Source organism: Helianthus annuus, chromosome 1 (assembly GCF_002127325.2).
Source record: "Helianthus annuus cultivar XRQ/B chromosome 1, HanXRQr2.0-SUNRISE, whole genome shotgun sequence".
Classification (NCBI taxonomy): Eukaryota; Viridiplantae; Streptophyta; class Magnoliopsida; order Asterales; family Asteraceae; genus Helianthus; species Helianthus annuus.
Window position 1 is genome coordinate 1036080 of NC_035433.2, and position 10560 is coordinate 1046639.

The 10560-nt window shown below is 36.1% G+C and overlaps 2 protein-coding genes across 4 annotated transcripts; one reads left to right on the forward strand and one right to left on the reverse strand.

Moving 5' to 3' along the window:
* The first annotated feature begins 740 nt into the window (after positions 1 to 740).
* Positions 741 to 5442, forward strand: LOC110941957 (M protein, serotype 24). 3 transcript variants are annotated; one of them, XM_022183667.2, is made up of 11 exons: positions 741 to 1116; positions 1886 to 2159; positions 2284 to 2328; positions 2435 to 2497; positions 2600 to 2662; positions 2830 to 2892; positions 2970 to 3032; positions 3587 to 3646; positions 3723 to 3860; positions 4606 to 4701; positions 4766 to 5442. In XM_022183667.2, exons 2-11 carry the CDS (start codon positions 1950 to 1952, stop codon positions 5222 to 5224), a joined length of 1260 nt encoding a protein of 419 aa, XP_022039359.1. In that variant the 5' UTR covers positions 741 to 1116; positions 1886 to 1949; the 3' UTR covers positions 5225 to 5442. The 3 variants fall into 3 exon arrangements, with proteins under 3 accessions (XP_022039359.1, XP_022039350.1, XP_035833556.1); XM_022183658.2 differs by having other exon boundaries at positions 902 to 1040; XM_035977663.1 differs by having other exon boundaries at positions 908 to 1112.
* A 975-nt stretch (positions 5443 to 6417) lies between these two features.
* Positions 6418 to 10293, reverse strand: LOC110941951 (integrator complex subunit 6 homolog). Its single transcript, XM_022183651.2, has 5 exons — positions 9918 to 10293; positions 9040 to 9145; positions 8639 to 8762; positions 7658 to 8485; positions 6418 to 6881 (listed from the first exon to the last, which is right to left on the reverse strand). Exons 1-5 carry the CDS (start codon positions 10108 to 10110, stop codon positions 6531 to 6533), a joined length of 1602 nt encoding a protein of 533 aa, XP_022039343.1. The 5' UTR covers positions 10111 to 10293; the 3' UTR covers positions 6418 to 6530.
* Between the last annotated feature and the right edge of the window lie 267 nt (positions 10294 to 10560).

Genomic DNA, 10560 nt, shown 5'->3' on the forward strand with positions numbered 1-10560 from the left:
ATTCGTAAGAAGTTGAACAATTTATTTAAGTTAAAAGGGTTGATCTATAACTATATAAAAAAAAACAATGGGGGACACGTGTCATTTACTTTTTGTTGTTAGTCTATTTAAAGAGAGTTATTGTATCATTAACCAAAATAATTTAATATGAAATTTATATAATGTTAATTCGTAAGATTGCATTGTGGCTTGTAACTTTGGTTTTGTTGGTTTTCATTGTATAAGACGTGTTGTTCCTTTTGTTGCTTAGTTTGTACAATTTAGGTCTTTGGGAACTTTAAAAGCTTAGCCCCTCACCACACTCACTTTAATCGTTAGAGCAACACTATTGAAACTATTTCAAGAAGGAGATCACACCAGGGTCGGTCCTGAGAATTCGTGTACCCTGTTCGAACTTGAAAAATTGTGTCCTTAAGCCTTAACGAAATTGTGTATTGAGCTCATTAGAGGTCTAAATCTAATGTCAATGGGCTAATAACTAATCTAAACTATAAGAATAATTTTTGTAAGTGAACCTATGTTGGTGTTTATATGGGTATACCCTTTTAGAAAATTCTTTTACATATACAACTCAAGATTGTTTAAAAATAACATGTTTTTCAAAATATCAGACTCTAACCGATGGTACTCCTTGTCCACCCTAGGCCGCCCGAGGATCACACACATATCAATTATCTCATAGTCCTTTACTCTCGTCTATCCGGCTTATATCACATGTCTGTCCAAGTTGCTAGACCATTTGATTTGATTGGGCTGCGTGATTGACTAAGTTGGGCTTAGCGTTCATAACAAAACACATTAGCATCTTGATACACGAGTAACCGACCATATATATTAAAAAAAATAATGATTTAAATAGATTTTATTATTATTTTACTAATAAAAGTAACCAAGAAAGAAACAAACACCCACCCACGATTAAGACACCGAGTGTGGTAAGAAGCACGATTACGAAAAAGGGGGGCAAAAGAAACAATCTCCAAGAACCCTAATTTATATATAACTATACATTTTCAAATCGGATCGGATCAGATCTGCACGTAAGTTTACCTAAATTTGATTCTTTTATTATCTTACGCAACTCGATTCACGCATCTCTTGATCGAACGCAGGCAGGTAGGTTATTCTCTATATATTATACTGTTTTCTGGTTTCGATTTCGTGATATCAGCGTCACCTAAACGCAATGTGTGATGTTTAATTTGTAATGCATTGCATTGGGTATCAATAACACGTTGATGTTTATCTGCGTGCAAGTTAGAAATTTAGGGGTTAGGTTAACCGTTTCTGTTTTAATTCACTGCCAAATGAACTGAGTTAACTTAATTTGATTCAAGTTGCATCTAAAGCATGAGGTGGTTTGATTGAATCATATTAAACAACTAACTGTTGTCAGTTTTTAATCTGTTTTAGAATTCACACCCTTTTGTTTTCTAGTTTGGGATTGGTATTATTAAATACTAGACATTTTCTTGGTGGTATCTTCTGCGTTAGGAAAACGCTCGTGTGGGTGTATTTTCGGATCAAAATTGGTCAAAGTTAGGAGGGTCTTTAGGAGGTTGATATGTAAAACCAACCAAATGAATGCGGAATTTTATGAAAGGTTTACTTGATATAAAGGCTGTTGTGTAAGATAAATGAGAGAGATGCAAATACAGCTTATTTGGTTGTACATAGAACAATGCCGTGCACGTGTGTGATGCTCACGCCTTTTTAAACCAAGCTTCTGTGTCTTCAATTCCTAGTTAGCAAATACATGTTTCTATGAAATGAGTGTAGCATTTACAACTCTGGATTTTATCTTGTTTGTTGATAAAAGTTAGGATGTGTTCATCACTTCAACTATATATGGGCTTGAATACATATTGGTTTGTGCTGTTTGCAGGTAAAGACATATTTCCATAAATTATAATCCCGCCTTTTAAGTTTTGGTCTCCGAATTTGAAGTTATGGAGCATGAAAAGAAGAAGAAACAGAAGAAAAAGAAGAATAAGCAGGGAAAGACAAATGCATCTGCTGGAGTTGGGGAATCGACTTCACAAAATAACAATCATGCAAATGTGGCAAATCCAAATCATCAGAACCTGAATTCCGATAATTCAGATGTCCCAAAATCAGTTGCGGATTCAGATAGAGAGTCCATTAGTGGAACTGAAACAGTAAGCTTGTTTATATCCAAACTAGATTTTCTTGTAATAACATGCAACTTGCGACACATGTATTATAGGGCAAGGGTATATGTGTCATCATTGTAATGATTTTCTTGAAATTTTTGCTGTACAGTCTCGTTCAGTTGAGGCTGAGAAGTCCTATTGGTTAAACAGAGAGGTAAACTTGTTTTAAACTCGGTGCATACATTAACATGTTTCTGAATCACGTGATTAACAGCAGTTAAAACTATTCTATATTTCTGTTCTTAACTTCCTGTTTACAGGCTTCCCTAGAACAAAAAATCAGAGAATTGCAAGAGCAGTTGGACATGCACGCACAACGGGAGGTAATTTGATTATTTAAAAGGCTCATATGCTTATAATTAGTTATTATTATTTTTAACTTGCTCTAAATCTTTCTTATGCGTTTTGTTGATACATGTTTACAGGTTGATCTTGACAGAATTATTTCACTGTCACAGAAAGAAAGAAACTTATGGCATCATAAAGAGGTGACTTTATTAGCAAAAATAATCTTTGATCGAAGTTTTTGGCTGTAATCCTAATTTCTAAATAATTTTGCATGTACATTCTGCTGCACATGTTTGATTATTTTTGAATATCCATTTATCTGATGGAAAATCAAGCACTCACGATTAAACTTGTGTTTGATCACCAGGCTGAGCTCGAGGCAATAATTTCACAGTTACAAACTGAAAAACACTCTTGGCTTCAAAAAGAGGTGAGTTGAGATTAACAATCGTAAGCATATGCTTTATCAATTATCTTAAGCGCGAATTTTTTAAAATTTATTTGTAGATGTGCTTTGAAGAAAAACGTATCCAGATGGAAGCTGAAAAGGTTCACTTGGAAGAAAAAGAGGCGAGCATCACTAATGTTATCTTGTGTTTGCTTTTCTAAACATCAATACTCACTTATTTTAATTTGTATATTACGCCCCGCTTGCGTGTGCCATGTGCGCATATAATGTATATATGTGTGGGCGCTCGGGGAGCAAAAGTGAAATTGCACTGATTTTAACGTTATTTTACTAGTTTCGTGAAAATAACGTTAAAAGCGACGGACGGTTAATCATGCATCGTGTGATGGTGTTGATAGCCAAAAGACATGGAGATACATGCACTAATCGGCCTTTGTCCCGGTTGCTGAGTGTCATGTGTCTTATGTCCAAGGCTTGATGCAAAGCTACTATCGAGCCGGGGGTCTCACTGGAAGCAGCCTCTCTATTCCTACGGGGTAGAGGTAAGGCTGCCTACATCTTACCCTCCTCAGACCCTACCTTAGCTTTGCTTTTGGTGGGATTTACTGAGTATGATGATGATGATATGTAGCAAAATGGGCGTGTTGAGTAACAAGAAAATAAAAGTTCTCGTTATTTTAGTCTGAATTTCTTTTTCTTTCTTTTTTTGTTGCAGATCTCTGCAACCGAAACAATAGCATCTATGAAAAAGGACAATGCAAAACTACAAGCACAGGTACATACACATCTTTACATTAAAAAAATGTCTTTTATATAACCTGATATGAAAAAAATAAATGAAAGCCTTGCAGGTGATTGAGCTGGAAACGTCTATAAAGAATATTTCCCGCCAAAATGAGCAGTTGAAAGAACATGTTTCTGATCTTCAGTCTAAGATTCAGGATCTTGAGAATTCTGTAGCAACCCATTTATCTTCTGAAAGGACGAAGGTCTGTTTTTGTATTTTTTTTTTTCGCACATGCTGGTTAGTTACTAGGGGTGTAAACGAGCTGAGCTGCTTACTTGAGATCGGTTCTCTTTAAGGTTGAAATGAATAGAGTTTAAACGAGCTTGAGCTCTAGCTTTATATACCGAGCCTATTGTTTATGTACAATAATAGTTTTTTTTAGTATAATATAGAGTAAAATGCCATTTTCTTCCCTGAGGTTTTACCAGTTATGCGACTGTCGTCCAAAGGTTTGTTTTTTCGCATCTGAATCCAAAAGGTTTGAAATCTTGCCATTTTCAGGGATATTAAGTCTTTTTACATAAAGTGAAAAAAGACCGAATTGCCCTTCAAGTTAACAAAAAAGACGGAAATACCCCTGACTTAACGGAGAAAAATGGATGGAGTTAATGAGACTGATGAAAATGGCAAGACCTTTGGATCCTAATGCGAAAAAACAAATCTTTGTACGAAAGTTGCAAAACTGGCCAAACCTCAAGGATGAAAATGGCATTTTACTCTATAATATATGTATTATTATACGTGATTATGATAAAACTAACTAAACACGTATTAGGTTATATATAAAAGTAATGATATATTTAATTAAGTAAATAATCGGTGAGCCGAGCTTGAACATTTGCATATAGAGCTTGAAATGAGCCGTGCGAGCTCGAGCTTGGCTCGGATCGCTTACACCTTTAGTGGTTACATACCCTATCTGCTGACAAATTTATTTCTTGGTGTAGCACGCTACTGAATACGAGGACATGAATTCGCGGTGGGAATCTGCACAAGCGCTCGTTGCAAAATTGCTTTCTGAAAACGAGAAGTTAGTTGAGAAGGTAATTAGTTAACATTAATGATCCAATAGTCACAAATTCCAGTGATTATGCTATGCACTTGCAGGCCGACGCCTTAAAAACCGAGCTTGACCAAAAGACCGCAACAACCCAATCATCGTCGCTTATTAAACCCGACGATCCGATAGTCAAAAATCCGAAAGCTGCTGACATGGATGAAACGTCAGCTCCTGAAACTGGTCCGATTCCATCATCAGCCGAAAAACCAGACACAGTCAGCAATGTGGGCCCGCTATCTGGATCCAAAGAAGGAATGCCGTCAGATAAACTTGTGTATCATATGAATTCACGGGGTTCTGATTTGAATCAAATTTCTCAAGGAAGCATGGAGTCTGGAGAAATAGTGCAGATTTCGTTAACCGAGAATGATGCCACATCAGCAACCTCTGTTACCGAGAACTCCGACGTGGTGCCTCTAACAGACGCTCCTCTCATTGGTGCTCCATTCAGGTTGATATCGTTTGTTGCGAGATACGTGAGTGGGGCCGACTTGGTTCAGAAGTGAGTTATAGTTTCAATCTGTAAACCAACAATAATGAATGGTGGTTTTATATGATTGTAGCAAACAAGTAGGACAATTGTGAAAACTTTTGATACTAGATGAGAGAGATAGAGTGAGGACTATATCAAGAGATAAACTACACTGGATACCTTTTTGTTTTTTTTCATTTCTGCTGATCTTTTTTAAGTTATCCATTTGGAATAAAGGACTATATTTGCTTATTTTCCTTTGATGTGCAATTAATGTGTATGCTAGATTTTTGCCATAGCCGCGCGTTGCGGCGGCGACATCTTAGTTGTTTATAGATGACAACATGTCAGCATTAACCATATAAAGTGTTTCGATGTATCCGATCTAACTCAGTGTAACCTATATAAGCATTGCGGCTACGGTGTACGATGATGACATTAATGTGTGGTGCCTGCACGTGACGTTACGTGTTTTTGAATTTGTCACCTATGTTACGTTTGTGACATTAACGTAATTAGACATAAATAAAAACAGTATGTTTCGTTCGTTGCGGTGTAGAGTCGTGAAAGTAATTTAGATAGCAATGTAAAGTCTTAAAAGTAATTTGGGCATTAACGTGTTGAGACTTAAATAAAAAATAGATAATAATCCGTGGGACATTGAGGTGTCAAGTTGAAGGTGATGTAACTTACTTAAAGAATAAGGGGTGTGAGTTTCAATTTAGAAAATGTAGAAACCAACCTTTGTTTTTATGATATATTAAACAAATAAATTTAAAATTATGTGTAATGAATTAGTTTTAGCAAATCACCCTATGAGTATCATTTTGAGAAAAAGATTATAGTTAAATGTGAGTATTATCTCAAATTAGTTTTAGCAAGTTAAATGTTTGAAGAAATAAAGGGGCCACGGATAAACAGTGACCTATTCTTTACGATCAAGTACATTACCATTTTGTCTTTTATCATGAAAATATTAGGGGTATAATATGAATTGAACAAAGGCGGTGGCTCTAGCCACCGACCTTTTGTTTAATATTATATAAATTGCCTTTAAAAAAAAAAATACGTGTATTGCCAAATAAAATTAGTTTTCATTATTTATTATATTCAATAGATCAAGTGGATAGAACTAAAATCTTTTTGTTTATAATAATAAAAGCTGTGTAAAGAAAACAAAGAATTTGATTACTTTGATCATATTAACTATTTATATAAAAACAGGTGTTACGCATCTATATAAAATTTTCAATAAATTAACTATACAGACATTTAAAAGACGCTAACATGATGAAATATAGCAGCATATGAACTAATGAATACAAAGAAGTCATATCATATCACAAGGGAGCAAAAGGTTCAGGGAGTGGCTCAAATCCATTATCAAACAACGGACTTTGATCGCTCTTTTCATCTGCACTGTGCAACCAACTTGCGTTCTTCAAGTCTTCTTTTAGTAAAATCGAGTCGTACCTCAAGCTCTCGTATACGTCTACATGTGTTAGTTTAGAAGAATACGGACTTTTATGTTCTACGCTCACGGGTTTCACTCTGTTATCTGAAAAACCGTTATTAAAAGTTCCATTTTTGGAGTTGACATTGTTGCTTGCACTTGAACCATGATTAGATCGAATGCTGTGAGGAAAGAGCGTTGATCCAGAAAGTGGACGTGTGCCTCCGCTTCTTATATCCTGCAGATAGAGAGGGTGTTCTTTGAGATCGATTTACTCACATTATGGAAGAATGTTAGATGTATTAAAAAAGTTTTAAGAATTATATATACTATAAATATGTTATTTTGTCAACAACAAAACAACTTTAGCTCCTCAACTTTAATAATGACATTTTAGCCCCTCAACTTTAATAATGACATGTTAGCCCCTTAACTAAGTGATGCGTGCTTCAATCTTGGTCAACCCATGATCTCCATGCACACCCACGAAGCCATGCAACTCATTTAGATATTCCTGTAAATTTGTTTTAATTTCCAAGTAGTGGCATAGTGGTTGGTTAATTTAATATCTTTCTGTTATTCGTATGTAAGGCTATTTAAGCCATTAGTTTCTTTGAGTTGAAGGGGAAGGAAAAATATTAAAAGGAAAAATATTAAAAGGAGAGTTATCTCAAATTCTTGGTTCCTACTATTTTCTTTTGAGCTTAATCCACTCAACGGATTACCTATCTATCCGAAACCGATTGGTTCGTATCACTAAGACAAATTTAGAGCCTAAACTTTAATATCAAACAACTTTAGCCCCTCAACTTTAATAATGACATGTTTAGCCCCTTAACTAAAACATCAAACAGCTTTAACTCTCGTGATTTGCTTATTTTTATCAATGTTTCGAACCCGCTGCGAAGCGCGGGTGGTAACCCACTAGTTAATATAAAAAATAGAATAAAAATAATTTAATGGTAACATATCTATGATTATTGTAACGGAACAATCAAAAGGTATGAATAATACCATGTGTTTTATGGCCATGTCAAGTGATTTCTTTGAGATGCTTCTCCCAAACCCGGTACCACTCTCCGAATTCAACAACTTTGTCGGTTTTCTTGTAGGTGATTCAACCACATGCCCGTTAGCATGCAACCGTCCCCGTCCGGATGGTTCTGCAAGCCTTCCCCTAGCAACAATGGGCGATGACGGTCTCCTTGTGTTTGTATTCTCTACATTTCCCTTCACAGTTAAGGCTACACCTGGCCTGGACCTACCAGCAGACACAGGCCTTTCTGGCAAACTTGTTCTAAGATTTGGTGGTGTTTCGTTTGGAAAATCAGGAAGATTGATGGGCTGGGGCGGGGCCCGGACACGTGAGACAGGAGAGCTTGGCCTTGATGCGGGTCCCACACTCCGGTTGTTAAGAGATGGAGAAACAGAATTGGAAGGTTTTGGGTTCCTACGCGTTGGAGTTGATGGTCTAGAAGCTGGCCGGACTGTAGGTGATTGGGGACGAGGAGTAGGAGTTGATGGTCTAATGGTTCTATCGATGGAAGTGGTGGTGAAGGATGGGGGGCTTCTGGACGGAGTTGTACGGGTGGAGGGTCTGGTGGCTGATGGTGAGCGGTTAGTTGGGGTGGATGATCTTATGTAAGAAGAGACGGAAGCAGAGCTGGTGTTAAGAATATTAGAGTTTCTGTTTGTGTGGTAAGAAGAGACGGAAGCAGAGCTGGTGTTAAGAATATTAGAGTTTCTGTTTGTGTTTTGGGTGGTTGAGATCGATGAGCGAGTTACTGAACTGCTTCTTGCTGGTCTTGAAAGATGGTTACTCTCAGATTGAGAAGCAGAAAGCTACAATTCAGACAGAATCACAGAATTATGAGTTCCTAAATCCTAACACTTGATGACAGTAAAAGAAAATTCAATTATTTTAAAGTTAAGTTTGTGCCATGTGACATGTGGAAAATATGTTGGAAATAGAAAAAAAAAAGATAAAATGCCCACCCTTGAGGTTCTATTTGTAGAGCCTGATCTAGCTGAACCATTTCTTCTTGGAGCAACTGATTTTGGTTGATATTCTTTTCCATTTGAAGAAGTAACTGAAGGTGTTTCGGGTGGAGTCAATAGCCTGTGACCAATAAAATGGTAAAACCTTACATCATGGTAAATTGGTAACTCTGTAAATACCTGTAAAAACCTAAACTTATCATGTTAATCAACTAGAACTCTAAACAAATCACCAATCAAATAAAGCAAAAACAGGTAAATTAATCATCAATCAAGATCCAAAATCATATAACCTATCAATTACATATTATCATGCTATAAAAGAAATTAAACAGTCTGAACTAATCAGATATTCACATTCAATTAACTTGACATGAAAAGTTTCTAGACAACATTACCAGTCATAGTCATGCTTTCCCCCTTCATTAGACGAAAGCAGATCATCTAACACACTTTTCGCAGGTTTTGTTGTTCCAGCCGAAAGGCGTTCCAATCTCACCTCAACTGATTAACATTTAACACACATGTATGATTATCAAAACTCAAAAATACTAATTAACATTGAACAATTCCAGTCAAAAACACTTTTAACAACCAAATTAGCGAAACTGCGTTTCGTATGCGGTGTAATCTCCAAACAAATCAGATGACATGCCGAAAAATTCATAGTTTTTAATGCTCATTCATCCAAAACACAAACTGAAAATCGATTAGAAGATAACTTAAACCTAATTACTAATTCAAATCATTAACAAATAACAATTATCAAACTCAAAACTAGTGATTAACATTGTAGAGTTCCAGTCAAAAGCACTTTTAACGAGCAAATTAGCTAAAACGACGCCATATGCGGTTTAATCTCCAATTAAAATAAAACAATACGCCGAAAAGTTCATCGTTTTAAATGCTTCTTCATCCAAAACAAAATTGAACGTAGAATAGCAGATAACTTAAAGCTAATTACTAATTGACATGAACAAATAACAGTTATCAAAATTACATGAAAAGGAAACCGTACAGTCAGATTCATAATTCATCGTTTTCAATGCTTCTTCATCCAAAACACAAATTGAACGTACAATAGCACGTAATTTAGACCTAATTACTAATTCAAATCATTAACAAATAAGAATTATCAAAATTATTTCATCGTTTTCAATGCTCGTTCATCCAAAACACAAATTGAACGTCGAATAGCAGGTAATTTAAACCTAATTACTAAGTCAAATCATAAACAAACAACAATTATGAAAATTACACGAAACAGAAACCGTACAGTCGGATTCATCGGCGACGGAGAGAGTACGGCGATTACGCGAGAAAAGATCTACGGTGCTGCTGAAATCCTCTGTGTTTGTTAAACTCATGACTCTCCGGTGAGATAATAATCCGGTGACCGGAGCATTGTGAATACCGTTAGTGTGAACATTTCGACCGATGAATGAGTGTTTGGATGAATTTCGACTCATGATGATTGAGAATTGTACAGCAGCAGGATACAGAGTTACACACACTATGGTTTCATGTTGAGAAAGAATGAGGTTGCAGGTAGCAGTAAGGTTTACGCCATGAAAGAGAGAGTGTGAGGTAAAGAAGATGGAGTGGGTGTGTTTTACGAATTTTGGGGGTAATTTGTTCGTGACCTCTTTTTTGGGCATGTGACCCGTCTTAAACTCACCTACATTTATGTGTTTTTATGAAAAAAACCGGTTCGGTTAAAAACCAGACCGATTTAAAAAAATAAAATAAAAAATGATTTGTACACCGCTAGGATGACCCATGCCCACGCCCTTCATCCACTATGAATGGTCGGTCTTACAGTCATTACTAATTTTCAGTTATTTATGATACCGCCATCGTGTTAATCTTAACTAACCTGGTCAATAACATACATTTCATTTATTTCACCCGTCTTATAT